We start from the raw sequence: 24,255 nt of genomic DNA, 5'->3' as shown, positions 1-24,255 counted from the left end.
TCCACTGTGATGGCCTGAGTCCTGGTCCTGAGTCCTTCTCTCTTGGGGTGCTGTTACAGTGTCCCAGATGATCTTCCAACTTCCCTTCAATCTCACCTGACTTTTGTAAATAATCACAGACAAGAACTATATCATGAGATTTTCTTATTTCCATTGTACCAGGAAATCACCAAAAAGAACTTCAAAATATCATGTGATCATTTGTGATCCAAGATGACATCTGGATAACAGTCCAAGATTCAGCCTTTTTCAACTTTACACTGAAACATACATGACACACACACAAAGAATGAAAACAGACTGTCAGAACTGTCAGGTATCCTACTACAGCCAGGTTATGGGAGGAAATTTCACTAACGAAATTTACAAAGCCAAAACGAATATCAAAATCTATGATGACACTGAGTCTCACTTTGAGTCTTGAAGAAGAGCACATGCAGGCCTTCACGGTAGCAGAGAAAAGCATTGTTTGTGCACTCCATCACCTTCCTTGGGGCTCAAGAACCCAGAGTCATCATGAATCAGGCCACCAGGTAACCAGCCTCTTCTGCAGATAGTAAGTTCTGATATAACCTGAGTAGGATTTTCCCCGCTTCCTGCTAACAAAACCCTTGTCCCCACCTCAAGTAGATCTGAGCCAAAAACCTCTGTAGAGTAAGAGGACCAGACATAAGAAGGACACTAAGAACTGAGCTGGCCTCCCTGTTAATCTGTTACCACCTCATCAGAGTAGAATTCCAGCTGAATTCTAAACTAAACAAAAACTTACTAAAATTCAGATCAAGGCAACCTTTCCTAATACATTCTGTTGCAGAATAAAGCCCAAATTGCCTTATATAGCATTCGAGACTTACTCTATGCATAGGCTCCATCTACCTTTATCACCTACTTCTCATATCTCCAAACATTGCTAACACCAGCTAGACAGTATTATTCAATATCTTTTAAAGCATCCTTCAGGCTTTCCTACCTTTGTGTCTAGGTTTCCCTTGTTCCTTCTACCTGGAAGATCCTCTTCCTCCTCTTTAAGCTCCCTGAAATCTTTATTACTATTATTATTATTATTATTATTATTACTGAGATGGAGTCTCCCTTTGTCACCCAGGCTGGAGTGCAGTGGTGCAATCTCAGATCACTGCAACCTCCACCTCCCAGGTTTAAGTGATTCTCTTGTCTCAGCCTCCTGAGTAGCTAGGATTATAGGCATACAACAAAACACCCAGCTAATTTTTGGATTTTCAGTAGAGGCGAGGTTTCACCATGTTGGCCAGGCTGGTCTTGAACTCCTGACCTCAGGTGATCTGCCCACCTCAGCCTTCCAAAACGATGCTTGTCCATTATTGAAAATCCACATTTCAAGGTCCAAATTCTTCCCCAAATCTTCCAAAATCCCTAAATTGAAATTAGTATCCCCTTTCACTGTTCTTCTATAACATTTTCTTTGTACTTCTATTTTAATACTTATCACTGTCTGTCTTAGATTGATAACTACAACTTTGTTTCTCCCACTAGACTGTGAGTGTTTTTTATCTTACTAGCTAACACATGCCACAGTGCCTTCTGTATAAAAGATAGGCATAGACATGTGTTGCATCAATTGGAGGTGAGATGAAAATGAACTACAGAAAACTTCTTGCTCAGGTCTCAATTTTTACTCTTTCATTTTATATTTGTATTTAAAACAATAGCTGGGTTTTGTCACTAGGCCAAGCAGCAAGCTGAAAAGGAATGAAACCTTGAATTTCCTTTGCAATTTTGAAGAGGAAATCCATAGGTGACACCTTCCCTGACAAAGGAAAGAGGAGCTAAAGGCCACAAAGGTTGGGGGTGGGGGGGCGATGAGGTCATAGAACAAAAGGAAATCCCATTTCTGAATCTCTACAAGATGGTCACATTGCTGATCTCTTCTGCTGCAGCAGAGCAGTAAAACATGTCCTGATGTTATAGCAGTGGGAAAAGCAGGATACAACTATCAATGATCAAGGTGCTCATTGGGGCCATCTCAATTTTCTCCTATTTCATTCTTCCAACCAAGTGATAGAAAATTGATGTCAGTTCCAAAGCCAGTTACGCATTTGTGGCACAATAGCAAATCGCCCATTCAAACATCTTTCATAGTTATTTCCTAATGAGCCGACACTATGTGAAGGTTGCTGTTCACTTGTATAGTGAGTCATCCTTGTGCTTAAAATACTAAGGAAAACTTGTCCCTTCTTATTGGCCTCAGGGATACTGATTCCATAATGGTTATAAAAGGCATAGAAGTTGTGTTTTGCATGCCCTTTTCTGCCAAATTCAAAAGCATAATTGCTCTTGCTTTTCAGTCACCGACTCAACAAATGGTCATTGAGTTCTTGCTCTGCTGCAATCACGGTGCTAAGAACTAGAGGTAAAATGATGAGGCACCTGACTTCATGGAACTTACTTTCCCTTGGAAGAGACAGACACCAATAAAATAATTCCATGAGTAAGTGAAAATTTTACTGAAATCAAAAGAAGTTTTGTGGAAAGGGTATGAGAATCTATAACAAAGAGATCTTTGTTCTTCTGGAACATTAGAAGGCTTCCCTAGAAAATCTTGTACACTGAGATCCAAAGGTTGAGTTAAATAAGGACTGATGAGGAAAGAGAATGCTACAGGCAGGAGGGAAACAGCACACAGAAAGACTTTGCTGCCTGAGAAAAGATGTTTATGAACACTGAGGAAAAACCAATCATATGACTTCAGCACGCTGAGCTCTCTATCTGTAGTGCTATTTAGTGGCCAAGTTCCTGGGATTCTACAATAGTATTCTATTAAAAGTTCATTATTTAGCTGTTTGGAAAGCTTAAAAATAAAGACAGTTGTATGAAATTGGGTGACAAACATAAGTCTTAGTATGAGGTAAGGCAAAAAATGATGTGAATAGCTAAGTGTGGCCTGAAATTTTTCAGTTCAAGTTCTTAATTTATAATCCATCATTCTCCCTCCTTTGTCCTCCCCAAGTCCAGATGCATAGTCACAGGGCCTAAATTTGCCTTTACTATGCAATTTCAAGTGAAGGCAGTACACGAAATGCCACTCAGAAAGGATTTCATTAGCAGTTTTCTGAGCATTTTGTTACTGGACTTACTGACTAAGCTTATTGAACATTTTGCTTGAGGATCTTAGGATAGAGACCAGTATTATTTTTTTAAATGATCAGCTAAGGCCAGATGTGGTGGCTCATGCCTGTAATCCCAGCACTTTGAGAGGTTGAAGCCGGCAGATCACCTGAGCTTCAGGAGTTCGAGGCCAGCCTCGCTAACATGGGTAAATTCCTGTCTCTGAAAAATTAGCTGGGTGTGGTGGCACATGCCTTTAATCCCAGCTACTTGGGAGGCTGAGACAAGAGAATCACTTGAACCTAAGAGGTGGAGGTTGCAGAGAGCCGCGATCGTGCCACTGCACTTCAGCCTAGGTGACAAGAGTGAAACTGTGTCTCAAAAAAACCAAAAACAAAAAGATAGCTAAGCAGAGGCTGGTGGGTTTTTATACCTGAGAGTTCCTTTCTTAAAATTTCCAGTTTGTTTCATTGATTCAGAATGACTTTTGAAACCATTATTTAATTAATTTCTTTTTACCTGCTGTCCAGCATGTTCTGAATTCTACCTTGACAATAACAGAACATTAATCTCCTTTCATAATCCTGACATTCAGGATTGGCACAGCATTTATTAATTCACCTTTCACTTAAATTGGTTTTCTTTTCAGCTACACTGAATCCAACATCTCAAACTAACCATATCTATTTTTTTTAGCATAATGTAAGATGGGGTCAAACCTCTACTTCTTGAGCTAGGTTTAATAAATAAAACTAATAGCTGAGATTTATTACCCATGTAGACAGCAAACTACAAAACCCAAGATGGATTGTGTAATTTGCAGCTCTATGACATGTATTAAATTCCAGACATAAGATAAATAATTCATGTAAATAAGCAAGTGAAGACACCCAAGAATGAAGTCTGTGGTTATCCTTTTACAGTAGGTGAAATAAATGACAAATTTCATTAACTTTTGATTTAGGCCTATTAAATACATTTTTACTAACCACTACCTAATCGAGACTGCTGCATGGATTAAAGAAATTATTATCTGTCCTTAACTAGAGACATTTTAAATTAAATACCTAGATCCCTCAAAAAGTGATCACTATATTTACATCTTACTCACACTAAAGTCAGCCTACCACTTTGAGATTTAGAGAATTAAAGTCCCTCAGATAACTAGGGGAGGTTGAAAAAAAAATAGCAGGCATAAATGATAAGGTGCTAAATTTTTCTTCTTTGGTACCTGCCAAGTAGAACCCAGTGAATAAAATATGGAGTAAGTGTCAAATGTTGCTTACACTTCTTATACACCTGAATTAGTATGCCTGACATAATAATTCAACCAAACAAGTTTTTCAACTGGCAAGAGAGGGATTTAAAAGTCAACTCATTCATAGGGTGGCTTCATGGTTTAATTAGATTTGAAGAAGCCAAGATAGTTCTGAGATCCTCCAAGGAGGATGTATAAGAAATAATATGGTTGTTTTTCAGATCCTTTAATGAAGACCTGTGCCCATCTCCTCTGCCACTGGGATATTCCTGCCTGGGATCAGAGAGTGGCCAGATTTCTGAGCCATCGAGAACAGGACCTGTGACCAGGTGGTGTAGATTTCTGGCCCCAGGGATCCAAAGATAAGGCCTTCCAGGTCTTCCGTAGGTCAGAGACTGGTACTAAGTGCTTGGCACTGGACACAATGCTTTGGTCAGTTAAGTCCTGATTGTCTACAAGGCAGTAGACTAGGTTTTTCTGGAATGTTCTAAAGGCAAAGACAGTCCCTACTTTCCAAAATTTACAAGTTTGTGATGAGAACTGTGAGTATCTGATATGATGTTTTTTAATTTTTAAAAGAATTTGTATTATTATCCCCATTTTACAGATGACAAAACAAAGGATCAGAAACGAGAGTTTGTGATTTGTCAGGTGCAGCCTTCACCTGACCCTCCACCCTGCTGTTTACAGAGCTGAAAAGAGACTTGCAACTGAAGATTTCTTTGGGGTTAAATGTTCTTCTCACAGGATTAAAGGTTAGCATTAACCTTTACCAGGTTAGAATTTTAGAAATTCTCAGGTTATTTGTTTAGAAGTGTTGGAATAATGTCAGTTATAGGTATAATTTCTCCTAAGTAACCATACTTACTTGGGCTAGAATCACCTTAGCTGGCTAGGTTTCCGCAGGCACTGTAATTAACTGCAATAACCAAGGAGTCCCTCCCTACATACTGTATTAAACCAGTCTTTGAAATTTTTTGTGAAGATTGGAGATGAGGTAACATTTTGTATGCAAATGTACTATTTAACCTAAATAGAGTGAAGCAAAAGTTTTATATAATCTGAATAAAGGGAAAGTTTAGGGGAGTTGATGGGTGTCTTTGAGATCCTTCCAGCAAGTTTGTATCCACAGTGATCTGGGGGCTACTCCCTAGGCCTAGAGATTAAGTCACCCTATTGCAGCTCCACCCCTTCCTGTCCCCCATCAAATATGAAACCAGCACCTTCAATGTCAATCCCTTTAATCAGGGTTTGTTTTCTTTTTTTTTGCCTGCAATTATTGGTGTGTTTCCAGGCTGGCAATTTCTGCAGCACCCAGTCTGGGTTACCCGAAGCAAAAAGAAAACCCAGGAAACTCACATCTGTGTCATTTATTGGGTCTCAAGGTCCCTGGAGGCTTTGCTTTCTTCTCTCCACCTTTTAGACTCTTCTGTTTGTTTTACATATCATGCACATTCAGGAGAAATAGCAAAAAGTTAATCTACTCCATCTTTCCAGAAGTGGTAGTCCCCTCAACTCACCTTTTTAAGAATTGTGGTTTTATATATAAGCCTCTTTAAGTGCTTTAAGTTCAGCAGCATTAAGTACATTCACAATGCTGCGCAACCATCACCATCATCCATCTCCTGAACTTCGTCATCAGCTCAAGCAGGAACCTTATACCCATTCAACACTTCCCCATTCCTTTCTCCCCCTAGCCCCTGGTGACTCCTACTTTCTATATCTATGAATTTGCCTATTCTAGGTATTTTATATAAGTGGAATCATACAGCATTTGTGATGAGTTTATTCCATCATAGCATAATGTCCTCAAGGTTCATCCATGTTGTAGCATGTGTCAGAACTGGCTTCCTCATTAAGGCTGATATTCGACCGTGTGAATATAGTGCATTCTGTTTCTCCATTTAGTCTATTGACAGACACTTGTGTTACTTCCTAACTTGCTTCTTTAGTGCTGAGAGTGGAGAGTGGAAGTGCATGAAGCTCTTACATTGGTTTCCCCTCTTCCTTTCTCTCAGTAGTAAAGGCAGAAGAACAGAGAGAGCCTGACTTTTAGGACGCGAGTCCTGACATCCTGAATCAATCTTCAGCCTGCGTTCCTTTAAGAAGCCTGATAGAGGCGACGTCATATCTTATGTGGTTGGCAGACTTGTGCTTACTGACTTAAATAACCTTTCAATATGGATTTATTCACAATGTAATCTGATGCTTTTTAAATGCCAAAACTGGAAAAAAAAAAAAAAAAAAAAAGGATATTGTGAGTCTGTGCACAGCTCTGCTCCTCCAAGCCTCATCAGTCCCTGCCAGAGCACAATCCTACCCTGACTGCCTGGTGGTGTCACTGAGCCCCAGAGAACCGGCCATCCAAAACTTTAGGGGAAAACAAATCCAGGAAAACCCTACACCACCTGAGTGTCGGTGAATGCCTCTGCACCAATCACATCTTGACTGAAGATACGGTGAAGGTACCAAGTCCCATAGTTCAGGGTACCAAATCAAAAACTTGCTAAAAGACTGTGGACCCTGAGGATCTGAGAACAGTGCAGCTCACTGACAGGAACTTGGACACTATAAGGCAAGCATACATCTGCATCCTGACGTGCACTCCGTGTTCCTCAAGGGTTGAGTTGATGTGGACGGAACTTCTTGTGGTGATTGCCATACTCCTACTCACAAGTGAACGCTCCACAAATACTACCTGATCTGTTGTGAATATTCCTAGTGAAACAAATAACCCCAGTTCCTTCACAAAGTTGAAAATTTGCAGTTTCACTGCCACCAGGGTTTAGGGTTGGTGGTTTTAATTCAAGATGTTAAGTATTTTAGGGTAGGAGACTGTTTTGTTTTCCCCAAAATATTGTGATGGACTATATCACAATAAATGATGGACTCTGAGATCTTTAGAGCCTAGCTCTGCCATATAGTGATGGGCTCTGAGATTTTGGAGCCTGGCTCTGCCATATAGTGATGGACTTTGAGATTTTTAGAGCCTGGCTCTGCAATAGTAGAGTGATGGACTCTGAGATTTTAGAGCCTGGCTCTGCTGTACAGTGATGGCCTCTGAGGTTTTAGATACTGGCTCTGGTTTCCTCTGTTAATTCTGTTCACAAAAAAAATTAGACATAGCATTCCAAAAGATTTGAAGATCAGGAGAAGCCTAATCTTCATTTATACAAAAATCTGGAGACTAAACTGCTGAGAAAGGGTGCTCGGTCCCATTCCAAACACTTGTAATTGTTGAATAAAATATAGCAAATATAATTACATTAAAGCCAGAATTAGAAAATAGAGTGGGAAATCACTAGATACAGGAACAGAGAAAAAATTCAAACCTGGAGTGGAAATTAGGTAATGAGGTTGAGGCTATCCACAGGGCCAGAGGGCCCCCATTTAAGTCCAGGGCCTGAGGAATGGAGGCAAGTTGGGATTTTAACACCCACCTGGTTCCGACAGGTCCCATCTCAGTCAGGGAGCTGGAAGGCTGGGCTATAACCAGAAACTTTAAGGAGCTGTCGAATACATGAAGGAGAGACTAGAAGTTGGTATAATAATAATAATAATCATCATCATCATCATCATCATCATCTACAAAATCTAGATCCTTTTGCTCTGGAAGAATTGGATGGCAAACTTTGAATTCAATTGGAAAAGACCTCAGGAAAGGATCTGTTGGCACGAGAAAATTCCGAATCTTTACTAAGCAAAGACACGTTTGACCCTTATCTGGGTCATGCATTTGTCTGTTTTCTAAAAGTTAGGATTAATTGAAACAAGGCAGATAAAAAAAATCAAGTTGTGAATTTTTTTCTGATGCACATGAGTTGGATCATCATCATCATCATCCGCATTGTCAGTCCTCATTAATATGACAGTTATAGTTCTCTAAATGTGATCACTGATACTCCACGATACATTTCTTATAAACAAATTGTAGGAGTGGCTTTCTCCAAAACAACACTTACAAGATGAGTCAGTGAGGCTCAGGCAAAACTATTGTATTACTGATCAACCTGTTCTACTTCATCATTAAAATGATTAAGAGCAACTTAACATTGTGATATGGTTTGGCTGTGTCCCCACCCAAATCACATCTTGAATTACAGTTCCCATAATTCCTCATATTGTGGGAAGGACCCAGTGGGAGATAATTGAATCATGGAAGTGATTTCCCCCATACTATTCTTGTGGTAGTAAATAAGTCTCATGAGATCTGATGGTTTTATAAGGGGAAACCTCTTTCAGTTGACTCTCACTTTTCTCGTCTGCCACCATGTGAGCCGTGCCTTTCAACTTCCACCATGATTGTGGATTGTAAGGCCTCCCAGCCAAGTGGAACTGTGGGTCCATTAAGCCTTTTTTCTTTTGTAAATTGCCTAGTTTGGGGTATGTCTTTATCAGCAGTGTGAAAATGGACTAATATACATTGTTTTCAGAATTCATCAATCCAAGCCTTTGATTTCACTGTCAGGAGCCCTGTATGGGTAAAACACATCTACAGCCCTACTGTAAATCTGAAGCTGTTAGACTTCTTAGAAGTCATAGCATCATGACCAGTCCATAATGGTTCCACAGTGACCATGAAAGGCATTATTCTCAGTGGAATAATGGCCTTTATTATTCTAGTGGGAATAGCATAATGCTGCTGACATGCTCATGGGCTTGTTTTCTCAACCACTATTCTTCACTCATATTCACTTCTGAAGTCTACATGCACTATAAGCTCTTCTTATGGAAACATCTCTCTCACTTCCTCCTGTTAAATGGAGAATTTAATTTCTCTTCTCCCATATTATCTTAGCAATAACAATAATGTATATTATTGAATATACACTAGGACTTGTGCCATGTGATCTATCACATCATCTCATTGTTGCAGATGAGGGGAGAGAGACTCTGTGAGCCTATGTAACCTCCCAATGCCATATATCTAAAAGAAGAAAGAGGGCTTTTGGGTCCAGGTATGTTTGACTCTGATGATGCCTATAATCATGGATGTGCTTCCATCCAATGTAATTGCTCTCTGTGACAGTAAAAGCCAATACTAGGAATAGAGAAACTCATTGGCAATATTCATACTTTAATTATGAGAACATGCAGTGTACATTTACAACATATTCAATAATGACACTAACCTACTAGGAAGAGGGACTAGTATTTATTGATCACATACATCTATTTCTGTGGTATATATTAGATACTTTCAGACACTACATATGACTTAACTCTTATAACATTACTAAAAAGTAGCTATTCTTATGCCTGTTTTACAGTTCAAAGTATTCCAGCTCAGGCATTCAGGATGGTTTGGAAACCTTGGCAAATTCAGAGAGGAAATAAGTGGCTAGATTCCAGTCCAGGTGTTCGTTGCTACACCATGCTGCCAGCATGACTTTATAATGTGTACAAAACTTATTTACAATGTTCTTTGGTGGATATTCATATTCTGTATCTTGTATTGAATCTGAATCAAAATAATACAAATTTCTCCAAAAAGTAAAACTCTTAGATAGACATGTCATTGATTATAGACTATTCAGTGCTGGAAGGGACTTGGAGTTACTCATTAAATTGTAAAGGTCAAGAAGCTGAAGCCCTAGAGAAGCTTGTGTATTCAGCTAGTGACTAGCGGTGGGATAATGGGCAGTACTCCAAAATGGCAGCTAAAATTTGATTTGGTCAAAAGCCATGACAAAATTCTTGGGTTTCCTAATATGTAAGTTACTTGAAACCAAGAATGCAAAACCTAAGAATAGGATAATACTATCATCCAGTTTGCTTGGGTCAGTTCCAAGGCCTGTTGTTTTCATTTTATTATTAACAGCATCCCTTTTTATTCTCAAAAGTGTTCCAATTTAGTAGGTAAATTACATGGTCTAGTAGTTTCATTTTCAAGTTAATTTAAAATTTAAATACAGTTATTTTAGACATGACGTCAAGTTTTAAAATGTGACCGAGGCTATGATCCAGAAGCCTTGAATGCCCCTCCCTGCAGATAGGACAATAAGGAAATCCCTGCATTCACAGGATCCCAAGTACTGTCTCAAAGAGGAACTAGATGATTTCATATTTCTTCTCAGTTTCTCCAGATGACAACTGGAAAATTGTTGCATAAAAACAACAATAAATAGTAAGCCGAAGGAAACCACCTCTTTCTGTATTTGTTGAATAGCTGCAGGAAATACTCAAATCCTCCCGGACTGTCCACTCATTGTCAGGCTGGCAAGGGGCTCTATGTCTGGGTCTGTGAGATAAGCTGATCCTATGTCTCATGTCACATGACTTGGCTAGTGCCTGGAGTTTTTGCACTGTATTTTGTTATTAAACCTGCAGGAGAGATATTATTTCCATCATTACAGAAAGGACAAACCATCTCCTCCAGGGAATCTGGCAGGACCTTCTAACACCATCATGAAGCAGCTCCAGAAGCCACTGTCATCAGCTATATGCAATTATGTTCTGAAAAATTATTGGGTCATGATATGTAATTAATGCTGACAAACTGACAGTAGAATGCTGTTCATTTCCAATGTGCTCCTGACAGAGATATAAGAGAACATGTTCTAACAGGATAATTTTGTCTTTGTCAGAAACCTTCTGGTTGTAAGTAATATAAACCCACTGATGGAAAATGTAGCTAAATGTTGGGGTGGAGGTGGGGATCTCAATGCCAATGGTAGAAAATGCAACTGGATCTCCTCATGAGTAGGAAAGCTCTCAGGAACTAAGTGAGCCATCACTACTTCTCTTTCAAAGAATCGACTTTATTCTCTGACATTTCTCTGTAGATTGGCATTTCTGCTGAGTTGGACACAGAGCCCATAAAGGCTTTCCCAGTGTGGCTTTCCTTACTTCCTAGTTCAAATGTCCAGGCCTGCCCTCAGGACTATGGTTCTAAATTCCCAGGAGGAAACAAATCTTACTGGTTCATGAGCTAGGTACCATGTGCCAATGACCACATCAACGGTCTATGACCAGAGAACTCATGTGCTACAAACATGGGTCCTCTGGAACCTGACAAAACTCCCAAGAAACCCACACATGGATAGAGTCATGTGCATTTTTATTGTATGTCTCTAGTACTAAGAATGCTTATTTTCTTTTTTTTCAAATACATTTGAAAATAAGTTGGGCATATGGGCACACAGAAGCATCATGTTCTGAGTAGGTAGTAATGCCATTTTAGCAAACTCAACTGCACCTCTAAAATCTTCTGTACAGAAGTAGATTAGATTGTGTAATTCATGAAAACCATGCCAAAAGCCCCCAACCAAGGCAGCCACCGTGAACTCACAATGAGGAGGCTGGCATTCTTTATTCTCTCTCCTGTCTGCTGTCATCTGGATATTCTTGCCTGAGCCCCTATGAAGGTTCTGTGCCTCCCACCATCTGTAAGCTTTCCTATCCTGCCTACACCAACCCTCAGCTGCAATGAAAAACAGGGTCTTTAATAAGGGGACTGAAATCATCATAAATATTTTCCTTAGGTCAAGACCTGCCACTCAGATGTCCTTGATTTCTAAGCAACGTGAAAAGCTAATGAAATTTTAAGAGGACAGAAGACAAAACTATATCAAGGACATGTGTAAGTTTTTAGATATTTTTATAATATTTTTTAACCTTGGTGACTCTTTTAAAAGTCATTTGCCTTGGTGATTTGTTTTGTTGCTGTTGTTGTTGTTGTTTAACCAATTAGAATTGCCTTATTGGCTATTTTTTATTCAAACAGAAGTGGAAGTGATTCTTAAGAATGATTTCACATACAATGAGCTAGAGAAAATGGAAGTTTTTCTATATTTTCCATTACTTTATCATATTCAGCAGTTGTTTGTTTTAGTATAAGGATTTGGTTAGAACATTAAAAATGATTGCTTAAAAGATGAGAGCAAGTTGCAGTTCTTGTGAATTAAGCCTATGTTACTGTTTTTTTGAAGAATAATACTGTTTAAGATTTCACATTATTATGATTTCATATAGTTTAGAGTTTCAGTTCAAAGTTGAAAAACACCACTGATTTTCCTTTAATAGGGAGGAAATATAATAACTTGATAATTTGAAAATTAATCATACTTTTAATAACATTTAATGTTTTATATTTAATCCAATTCATTCAACATCTATTGAATATATACTATTGACTAAAGCATAATAAAGATTAGAAAGATGAAAAAACTTATAGCTTGTCTACCCTCCTCCCCACCAGACATCCATGAGTCCATATACTAGCTGAAATGACAAAGATAAATATAATGCAAGACAAATTGCAGTACATATGAGAAGAAAGGTATAAAGCATTTGGAAAATATGGTGAAAGATTAAGGAAAACAAGGGGAGGTGCAATTTAAGCTAAATTCTGGATTTGGGGTAGGCCATCTCATCAGTCAGTATCCTGGGTAAAAATTTCCAAAATCACAAGTTACTTTAAGTATGACCTTTACTTCAGAAAATACAGAGTTAATATTGTTAAACTGCTTTTCAGCCCAGGGGCAAGTCAGAATCATTTAGAGGATTTTGTTCAATATACACATTCCCAACCCTCCTTCCCTCAGACTATTCATTGATGAGACTTGGGAAGGATTTGGGCATTAACCATGCTCCCCTCACCCCAACCCTAACACACACAGAGCAACACAAAGTGTGAATGCCATGGTGAAATCTATTTTTTAAAGAGATGTACATCAATTTGCAACACAGTTTCTGGAAAAATCTTATTTTGAATAGGTAATGTTAAGGTGTCTTGGAAAATCTATTTGACCCTCAAAATAGGAAATGTTTTAATACAGATCATTTTTATTTAAGGTCTCCTTATTTTTATTTAACTTTATCTTATATGTACTTATGAAATGTAGTTTAGTCCTTTCTGGAATCAAGTGGAGGAAAAAAACAACATAGATACATTAAAATAGAGATCATAAGACTAATGGAAGAGACTTCTTATGGCAATAAAGTACCAAGTAATAAACAAGACCTAAGGCTATGCCAGAAAAGACTTAAGTCATGTACTCCTACCCTTATAGAATAAACTATGATCTAATTGCCACAGGTTTTTCTTATTCTCTAGCAGCTAAACAAGCACTGGCCTCAAGATAAACAGTATTGAAACAATCGTAGCTCACTGGCCACCAGATCCTGACTAACTGACCCCTCTGTTCCACAAGCCACAACTGCAGCTTTGATTGGACAAAAGACTGATTTCAGTAACTTTATCTGGATAAGAGACCACTGACCATCTTCTGGTTCTGTCTGGTTTACAGAGGCTTACCAGTGAGTGCCTTCATGTCCCTGCTTCCCCTTTTGACATATGGGGCCCAACTGGAAGGCATTTAAATGGGAAGTCTCCCCCACAAAGTGAACATGGGATGCATGTAATATGCATGTCTGCTTACTATTCATGCACATACACCCCTTCATGGATATTTACAGCTCCTCCTACAACCTGTTAAATATATATACTTGGCCAATCCATTCAACATAAATTCCTATGTTATCCTCCCTTGAAGAACTTGCTTTTCAAGTTCTTCACTGGAAGAACTTGGATAGGAAGTTTAACTTCCTATCCAGTTAGGAGGGTCACCCTGCTGGCTGCCACTCTCCACAAGAAATAAAGCTCTCCTCTGCAAATTTATAGATTTCATGATCTGCCACTCTCCATAAGAAATAAAGCTCTCCTCTCCAAATTTATAGATTTCATGATCTTAAGTTGACAGGCAGGTAGTAGCTATCTAAACAGAGAGCTAATTAATGTTTGCTATTTCTATGTTTGTGAGAGCCAACATTTGAAAAGTATTATACAAGGCACAGCCTCTCCCTATCAATCACATATTCAGATAGAACTCTCAGGCTTAAGACAGTCTACAGCCCTAACGTAAAGAGCAGCATTGAGCACTTGAAACTTTGTAACTTTAATATAAAAATCTTAAGAATCATAACCTTACAGCACCACAGTTTGTCTATTTTAGTTCCTGTCACTTTTTCAGTGTGTATTACAGAACTAACTTAATCCATTTCAATTTTGAAACTGATTGTTGCTTATATAATTACATTGACAGATGAATATTTCTTATATAATTTACATGCATTGTAGAACCTTTTCATTGGAAACATTAGTTTGAATGGAAAATGGCCAAAATCTTTATCAAAACCCTAATAAATACCAGAGACTAGTTCCCAACAGAATGTAATCAAGATAATGTATAAGGAAATACATTGACTTTGCCTGACTACCTGGTACACCAAGGAAAATAAAAAGGCTTACTATTTCTGATGTGACTCTCTCAGCGTCTTTCAAATGTAGGCTCTGATCAATTTCACCGTCAATGCCATTGTACAGAGATAGCGCTTTGACTAAGTAAACAAGACATCTTTTTCAACTAGTACGGGCCAATGAATGTGGTTAATAATTCATTAAGTGACTAATATTTTGTAAGACTGTATGAGAAGCATTAATTAGGATAATAGTAAAAGATTACGTACTGTTCTGTAAAGAGCAGGAAACCGATTTTTTTTTAGGAGATAATTCTAGAGAACGGGATGAATAACTTCCCTTGACAAGGTAACCGGATGGCTTCTGAGAAGAGTTGGCTGGTCCTTACACCATAACTCTGCTCTGTCTTCCCCAAGATGCCTCCATACCATTGTTAAACACAATAATGTGAGAAGCAGAAGAAAAAAGAAGGGAAGCAGACAATGGATACAGCTTCAAAGTTTAAAAAATTCTTATAATCTCATAAAAATAAAAAAGTATTTGAAATAAGTTGAAGGATCTAATAAGTGTAAAGGCTGTCATTTTTCATGTTATACCATGTGGAGGGATTAACCTTATTGAAAAAAATTAGCAAGTGTATGACAAACATACAGTGGATTTCCATGGTCTACTTATATTTGCTGTAAGTACTCATACCATGACTTATCCCGCAGTTTAAACTATTTTCTTCTACTTTACTTTCTTCATTTTCTTTTTCAGCCAGGTAAGCATAGTTGCATGCCCCAAAGTTGACAGACTGATGGTGCAATTTAACTGTATATCTCCCACTTACATTTTAATTGGGAAAAAATAACTTTAACGTCAAAGACTAAAACCCTAAGTGCAGAATTTCAGGCAACAGTCAGTTGATAGAAGACACGATTTTTCAGATCTTTCCTGGCACTCTTAAATTCCAGGTTTACAAACTGTCATTGACCTTGCCTGTCGCAGACTTACTGCTTTTGAGATACAAGCTTCTTTGGAGATTAGGCCAACTTTGGAGGACACTTATATCAACCTTACCTTGATTTGGGGAAAATCCTTATTCCTTTCCTTTTATTCTCATCTTCTCTGTGTTCAAAACCCAGGATTTTTAGAAGCAACATTATAGTCCACTCAACTGTTCGTTTATTTACAAACATCTTATGAATTCCCATAATTTTTTTTTTTTTTTTTTGACAATGTGCTGAGTGCTGGTGAAACAAAAATAAACAAAGTGCTGTCCCTTTCCCCAGTCGCTGGAGAAGACAGTGCAATAATGTGCTATTAGTGTTAAGACAGAAGTCTGTTCAGGGTTACACTTGGGGGTCACAAAAAGTGAGTGGTAAATCCTATCTCCAGTAATTTCAAGACGTGTCCATATACCTACCGTAGCTTAATTTTTTAAATTCTTATATTTGTACAGAAAATAGCATTAGAAAAATTAGTACAACAACCATATTTGACCAGAAATCACATAATGCCTAACAAGTTCTGATTTTTATCACAAGTATTTATTATTGTTGCCCTACTATTACATTTGGCACATCTATGGGGTTTTTTATTTCCAAAATGTTTCGCTAATCTGTAACTTATTATTACTGACAGCTTTTTTGTTGAAAAGGTTTTCCTACAGCAAGGTACAAAAAGGCATTCTTGTGAAAACATTTTAAATTACACTATTTACCAAAAAGACTATCTTTATGTATTACTTTTCTATTGAAATTTTTCTTTTCAGTTAAATTCCATTCATTTCTACATAATGCATGTCAATAACAACTACCATGGAAAAATAATCACAAGCAAAAATTGTTTTCCTACCTGTCTTCATTTTTTTGCCACTCCTAATGTTTCTTTCCATTTCTATTTGTGAAAGTTTGAGTCCCTCCTTCTTGATGCCCTTAAATCCATAATTACATTTTATGACAACTCTTTTGACGCCCACATTATAAATTATTCATTATTTTGAATGACGTCTTCATTTCAAATGCACTCTTGTACTCCTACTTTTTCTTCTGTATTTTTCTCCTATATTATTTTTATACCTTTAAATAATCTTGCTTTGAGACTTCTGGTATCTTTCTGTCTTTTTCTCTGAGAGATGCCCCTAGAATGCTGTTGCTACAGGGAATTTAAAAATCAAGTGATTCTGGTATTTCTTTTAGTTCACTCATACTTCATTCCTGCTTTCTTCCTTTGCTATTCCGGTTCCTTATATCTAGAGTGCTCTCTTCTGCCCCATCTAGCCTGTCCTTTGGCCACTTCCTTCAAAACCTGGTACAATATTAACTTCCTGCAGACAACTATCCTGGACTAAACTACTCCAATTTACAGTTTCTCTTGACCTCAGGGAATGTCTGTATAAACTATATATTTCATTCACATTTACTTGGAAAGTGTTTTGTTTTTGTAATTTCATTCAGTTATTTAGTTATATATTTTGTAATATTTTATTATTTATATAATTACTACATACCCTAAGTCTTGATTTTTTCCTTCTTACTAGTTTTAATTATAACCATAATTTTGTAATATAAACATGCAATTGGTTGCTTAATATCTGTCTCTCCTGCTAGAATACAAGCTCTTTTGGCTAATCATTTATTGTTCTATCCCCCAAGCCTAAAAACAAAAATACATAATAATTGCTCAATTAATATTATGGTATCTTTGAAATATCATTCAAATATTAGTGAAATCAAAGTTCTCACAAATGCTCCCTAATTTTCTTTTTTAAACACCATTTTGGCTGGAATTCTTCACACTTTTTGTAACAGGTGGGATGTATTTTGCTGTAAGATACAGAAAACCGTACCAACACAGACTTAAATCGAAAGACACCAGCTGTTTACTTAGCCATAATCCAAAGGTGGGCAGTTCTAATGTTGGTTTGACTGTCCAATGTGGTCGTGCAGGACCTAGGTTCTTCCCATCCTCCTCCTTAGCCATCTCAAGTTGCTGGCTTTCTACGGTATTGCATCATAATGCCATAATGCATCATAGCCCCAAAATGGTGGCCACATTCTCATAATTCAATGTGTAAAGCAGGAGGCAAGGAGAGTGACATCAAAAAATGGGGATATTTCCTTACTCGTCAATATCCTAGAAATCCCTCCAGCCCCAGCAGCCTTGTCCCCATTCCGATGACAAGAACTGAGTCACGTGCCTACTTCTGGACTAACCGTGGGCAGAGGGAAAGCAATGCTATTAATGTCCAATCCTGATTCATCCCAGTTTCTTTGGTAAAAATAAAGGGAAACTGCTGGGTACGCAAGCAACACTGTGCCTGCTCTTCTGCTTTGTTAAATGAACCACACTGAAGCTCTGTTTTCCGCAGAATCCTCCAGCTCCTAAGATTCTTCAGGTTTTTTCTTTTCTGTGCCTACATTTTAATCATTACGTCTTTTCTTTCATATTTTTTTTCTGATTAAAATAGCCTTTTGAAACATCTACTCTCTCCACCCATAGGTGTCTTTTATTGAGTTGTTTTCATACTCAATTTCTGCATTCTAATTCTTTTTCTTTTCAAAAGCACTGAGACATAGCACATTTTCAAAGGAAGAACAAAGTTTATTCTGCCCCTTTTTTTCCATTCCACATATACACTTCAGATTCTTAACTGTATTAGGAGCCTCAGAAGTCAAGAAACCATCGTCTGCTCTCTTTACAATTGCCAGCAGCATTTCACAGGTGCTAAATGTACTTGGCGTGCCCTTCCCCTTTACGGTTGTTAACCAGAAACAGATAGACTTTAATAGGAAGCAATAGGAATCAGGATTTTAGTCAAAAAGTACCCATCGCATTACAAACATCCTCTACTAATTTGTTTCTATTAAATTATCTGCATATTTGCTTCTTGCCGGTGTCAGGAAGTCCCAGAACACAGTGTATTTCCCACTTCATACCACCTTTTCCAACATCTTTCACAGAAAGAAAGGACAGACTTGGGTTTCCATGGTAACACAAGTGTGATAATTGAAGGTATCTGGCTATAGGTGAGATAACTCCCTTTCAGATTCAGTGGAGAGAGGAGAAATGAAGATTTTCTTTCTTTTTATTCTGGCAATGCACTTTGGACACTAAAGGGATCCCACAGTGACGGTTGGCGTTAAGTTTTCACTATCTTGCAGATTTACAGCTCTTGGGAATAATTCAAATTTCTTTTATACCATTTTTATCTTTTATTTCCAACAAACAAATGAATGAAGATATAAGTTATTTCTATAAGCATCTCAGAATAGAGTTTATGCTGGCATAGGAATGAACATGACTAAGGGGTTAGAAAATAGACATTCATCTCCCACCCAAGTCCTCTAAATTCTCTACACATCCTTATATCCTTTTTACAGCAGCTAATCTTTCACTTAACATTTCACACACGGCCACAAATCAGGTAAGTACCATCATTTAAGCCAGAATAGGTGAGAAAATATGCTCCGATCTGTCATGTTTCTTTTGCCTCATGGTGGTTAAAAATGAATCTTTATGGTACTGAGCATGAAATCTGAGGCCTGTCAATATAAGGCCTGTAAATAAATGAGCTGCATCCCATGGGCTGCAGTCTCTATACACCTTCTTATCAAAAACGTCAGCATTGATGAGCGGTCAGGGGAAATAGCCTGAGAAATGTTACAAAGCTGTCCTACTCCCTATTATGCTAAGTAGAGTGACCAGGGAGACCACTCACTATTTTTGTGACAGTTTCAGTTCAAAGCTTCTCAACATCTGGGGACCTAGGAGTCACGAAAACAGTTGCTTAAGGTGACCTTCTGGACCCACAATCCCAATGCAAATTTCTCAAAAACATAAATCACTGGACCTTTATTCCTTGCAAAGTAAATGGACTTGGAGATCCTCTGTAATGCAAGGTACTAGATGGGCTGTCATGATCTAGAGAGAAAGCTTCATGCTTCCTCACTCTGTTTAACCCCTGACAAACCTAAGAACTTCTTATCACCAAGATGCACAATTAGAATCTTCAAAGAGACAGTCTGTCTTTCCTTGGAAAAGAAATATAGCTGCTACTAAGCTAAAGTAACTATGAATAAGCATACCATTTTTACACAAAATATGAGACTTCTGGAAAGCTACGTGAATACCATACTTACGTACATCTTCTTGAAACATCCCTGCCAAAGTAGCTCAGATATGAAGCATCCATGTGAGCTCTCTCAATTTTAATTCATTATTTCAAATTACTAGCCTAGGCTGAAATAGTAGATCCTCTTCGGTTTCAATTCCCTTAAAACAGTCTTGATTCTTAGTTCTTTTTATTAACACAATACCTTCACTGCTGATTCTGGTGGCTCAGATAGTACCATTCCTATTTTAATGATATGTAATCAAGAAATGCTGAGTTTTATTTTACTACATACACATGTTTAAATTGAGGACATTTGCCCTCAATAATTTTAAATGAAAACTTGGTGCGTGTCTATTATAGCAAGGTAATGCAAATGTAAGTTATCCATTCTAATATAACGAATCTATAGGGAAATAGGAGACTGCTAAATTTGAGTAATCTTTGTACTAGTTTGACTATCGACAGAAAAGATAGTGAAAGATTACCTGGCTTTTAATTCAGACCAAAATCCCCTTGGCATGATGACCTTGTGAGAAAGAGGAACAGGGGAGAGGTATGCCAAGCTCTAATAACAGAACTACAGAAATGTATTATTCGCAGGAAAAGTGTGACAGTAACAAACAGGTGAGACTAGTTTGAGAAGGACATCGTTTAAAGAAAGTAAACCGAATAACCGGTTACTGCAAAAAAAATAATGCAGGAATGCTTGGGGATGAAATGTCTCCTAAATTTGACGTTATGAGTGGGAGGGGGTGTGTAACTAAGATGCAATGCTAGCGACAGAACGCTAAGTTTTAAAACTTACTAGTTAAAGAAAACAATGTTTTGGAAGGCACGCCTGGAAGACTCATGCAACTGCTGCACGATGTCCCCTTAAGGACAGGGAACATTTCTCACCCAGAAGACAAAAGTCCCTGTGTTCTCGATTCAGCCCACATCCCTCAGCACCATTTCCATGCCCATCATTTAGGCAGAATGCCACGGAGACGACGTTAAAAGTGGAATTCATCACTCTGGCTTGCAACGCATCTTGTTCCTTTGCCAGAACAGGGCACAGCAACTGACTTCTCAATCACTGCCCCTCCCAAACCCCAGCAGCAGGCCCGGTCTCCATCCTGCCGGCCTCGGTGGCAAGGGGCTCGCGAGCTCTGGTTGGCTAGGCCGCGCCAGCTCGCCTACGATTGGTTGGCAGAGAGTGCGCCAAACGCCCCACCTGGCGAGGCACTGGGAGGTGGGCTTGCGGGTCCGGCGACTAGCGTTTTTTCCGGTTGGTTGAAGGAGGGGAGTCACGTGGTATGAGGCAGCTCTCTTATTGGTCAGGAGTGGTACCATAAGGGGCAGAGACGTGATGTGGTTGGCTAGAAGGAATCCCAGCTTCCCACTAGATGCCCCCAGCTGGCTGTTGCTATGAGGCGTCCCTGGGCCTTCCGGCTGCCGTTCGGGGTTCCGCTCTCCGGGTTTTTAATTCACCGGCGGCTGACAGGGCGTGGGAAGAGCTCGACTTCAGTCCGGCACTGAAAGGGGCGGGGCTAGAAGAGATGTGGGCTGAACCCCGGCGACGTCAGCGACCGTGGACCCGGCTTACGTGGCGTTTGGCCGCGTCTAACTCCCCCTCGGGGGCGAGTCACTATTGGATGGGGCTGTCACCCTCCCATCAGTGTCCTAACGTTCCAGGACAAAGCTTCATTTTGTTGCGTTTACACAATCTCAGGCAGAAGCCTAGAGGTGCCCGTCCCTTAAGGCTTCACATGCTAATACCCGATAAAACCAAAGCTCTAGAGTGCTAAGAGACTGGGTGGCGTCGGGCAAAGGCTCTCGCAGCCCCTCTTGGACTTTGGGCAACTCTCCCCCTTACTCCCCGCCTCAGGGTAGAGCTTGGCGGTGGCTCTGCCCCGTCGACCACCATCTCTGCCGAATTCTGAGCGCGGGAGTCAGGTTGACGCTGCTCCCGGCTCGGGCGGGAACTGCGCATGCTCCGTACACAGACCCCGATGTCCGACTCCGCGCGCGAGGCACGGCGTGCTGGGTGGCCGCCGTACTTGTTTATATCCGCGCGGGCAGAAGCTTCCGCACCGCGCAGAGCCTCCCGGGAACCCTCGCGGCTGGTCGCCTAGGCGACGGAGGTGAGGGCGGGGCTGCGCCGCGAGCCCCGCCCCGAGCCGCCGGGCCCCGCCCCTGGCTGCGCTGCGGCTGGGGCTCGGGCGCGCGCTCCAGTGCTGAGGGTAGCGGCGGCGGCGGGCGGGGATCTGGGCGTGGAGGCACGAGGGGCGGGGCGGGCGGCACTGCGGGCCCGCGGCTCGGGCGGCTTCGGCGGCTCCGGCGGCTCCGGCGGCTCCCGCTCCTCCCGCTCCTCCCGCTCCTCCCGCTCCTCCCGCTCCTCCCGCTCCGTGCTCGCCCTCAGTCCCAGCCGGCACCCACGGGGCCGCATCGCCGCCCGGCTCGGCCCATGCCAAGGGCCGCTGCTCCCTCAGCTGCCGCCGCCGCCGCCGCCGGCGCCCGAGGGGCCGCCGCGCCCGTGAGGTGGGGGCGGCCGCGGGAGGCGGCGGGGCGGGCCGCCGGGGCCGGGGCTGGGGGCGCAGCGCGACCAGCGTAGGTCTATGTCGCGGGCGGCGGCGGCGGCGGCGGCCGCAGAGGGACGATGCGCGAGTACAAAGTGGTGGTGCTGGGCTCGGGCGGGGTAGGCAAATCCGCCCTGACCGTGCAGTTCGTGACCGGCACCTTCATCGAGAAATACGACCCCACCATCGAGGACTTCTACCGTAAGGAGATCGAGGTGGACTCGTCGCCGTCGGTGCTGGAGATCCTGGACACGGCGGGCACCGAGCAGTTCGCGTCCATGCGGGACCTGTACATCAAGAACGGCCAGGGCTTCATCCTCGTCTACAGCCTCGTCAACCAGCAGAGCTTCCAGGACATCAAGCCCATGCGGGACCAGATCATCCGCGTGAAGCGGTGAGCGAGGGCGCAAGGGGGCTTGGCGGCTGCACCCGGGAGTCACCGTCCCGGGGCCAGAACTCCCCGCTCCGGGCCCTGGGGAGGGGGCTGTCTGGCGGGTGGCTCCGAGCTGGAGGCTTTACTATTGTCATTCTGCTCCTCCTCCTCAATCTCAAATTTGAGTGCTTTGTTTCACAACTAAAATTTGGCATCTTGTTAGCCCACAGAAGAGCTCTTTGTCTCTTGGACATTGTTAGCAGCGCTTGTACAGAGCCCCCAAGGAAACAAAGTTTAAAGCTTGCAGGGGGAAAGGGGTGGGTAGGTTTGTGTTGGGAAGAGAGGAGCTGTGCAGGTATAGGCGAGATATTTGCAGATTGAACAACAACAAAAAATCTGCCTTTGCAATGTTTGACAGCAAAAATTGCTCACACACCTATACAGTAATGTCAAGTACAGAGGAAAGAGACCTTTCTCATCTCGTTAAAGGTTTATGGTTCCAAGGCGTTTTACAAAAATGAAGTCTCTTAATTTAGTGCAAAACTTTAAAGACAGATTATCAAATTATTTGAAGACATAAGCTAAGTGGGTTTCGAGAATATTAACACAAAGGAGTACAAATATGCCATTCACAGGAAAAGAATGCAGCTTAACTGTTTTTTGTTTGCTTGTTTTAATGTAGTCCTCTTAATCCCTTCCAAAAAAAAAAACAAAAAAAAACACTTCCTGGAAACAAAACAGAACCTGCTTCAAAAGTGTGACTCAAGTATTAGCTAATTTAAAGTTAATGTTAATAAGCTTTTATATATATATAAATTCTTTTTTAAAGTGTACATTTTGGAAATATAGATAATAGTTTAAATGATTTAAAATGTTTGTTTTTTCTTAAATTCACTTAGTATATTTTTCTGTGTAATTTCAAGCATTATAAATGTGATAATATCTTAGTTAAAAGTTTTGGCAAATTTTTCTTATTGCTATTTAATTACACATTACTGTTTTATCTAGTTCTTGTTAGTTAATGCCTGCTGATAATTCCGGTGTCCTTTTTTCCTGCCTTATTCTACCTGGACCCTAAATCTGAAGACCTTTTTTGAAAGATGGTTTTAAGTGCATTGTAGACGCAATGACATTGTAAGTCAGTTTGAGTCCACTCATTTTGAAAGAGCAAGGATCAAATTATGTGTACCCAGGGGGTGCTCAAAAATTCATTACAAGTAGTGGGTTTATAATGCAACATAGGAGATCAAAGAGAAGGCCCTCTCTCCATTGCTCCACCCCCCCCTTAACTAATTGAGTATGCACTTTAATAGCTGAACTAAAACCGTGCGTGTTATTCATCCTTGTGTTAAATTCCAATCTAGAATAAAGCAGGTATTTTCGTGGTCTCTGCTGCTAAGATTTGTGAATTTGATAGCTTTTTACTTCTCCAGTCTCATTTTCCTACAGTTAAATGTTTATAGTTAAGAGATGAACAATTCCGGTGTTAAACTTAGAATGAGGATGGCATTTAAGGGGCTACATTTAAGTGACTTAAATCCTTATTACCCCTTCCCTCAGTACCACTCAATTAAAAAGAAACAAACCAGACAAACTGCAGGGTAGTCTGATACGTTGCCACATGTCATTGTTAGGCCAAATACATACATCAAAAGATAATCTAAGTAAATGCTCCAACTG

The 24,255-nt window shown here is 40.3% G+C and overlaps 1 protein-coding gene across 1 annotated transcript in view; it reads left to right on the top strand.

Moving 5' to 3' along the window:
- Positions 1-22,261: 22,261 nt before the first annotated feature.
- The window catches only part of RAP2A (RAP2A, member of RAS oncogene family), a 32,993-nt gene continuing 30,999 nt past the window's right edge, over positions 22,262-24,255 (top strand). The window contains exon 1 of the mRNA XM_012458634.3: positions 22,262-22,596. Coding sequence (XP_012314057.1) covers positions 22,283-22,596 — 314 coding nt within the window. The 5' untranslated portion in view covers positions 22,262-22,282. The remainder of the gene's footprint in view (positions 22,597-24,255) is intronic.

This window comes from Aotus nancymaae, unplaced genomic scaffold (assembly GCF_030222135.1).
Source record: "Aotus nancymaae isolate 86718 unplaced genomic scaffold, 86718_ANA_hifiasm-v0.15.2.pri h1tg000048l, whole genome shotgun sequence".
Classification (NCBI taxonomy): domain Eukaryota; kingdom Metazoa; phylum Chordata; class Mammalia; order Primates; family Aotidae; genus Aotus; species Aotus nancymaae.
The sequence above is the reverse complement of the archived record's forward strand: the minus strand, read 5'-3'. Positions and strand labels throughout refer to the sequence as shown.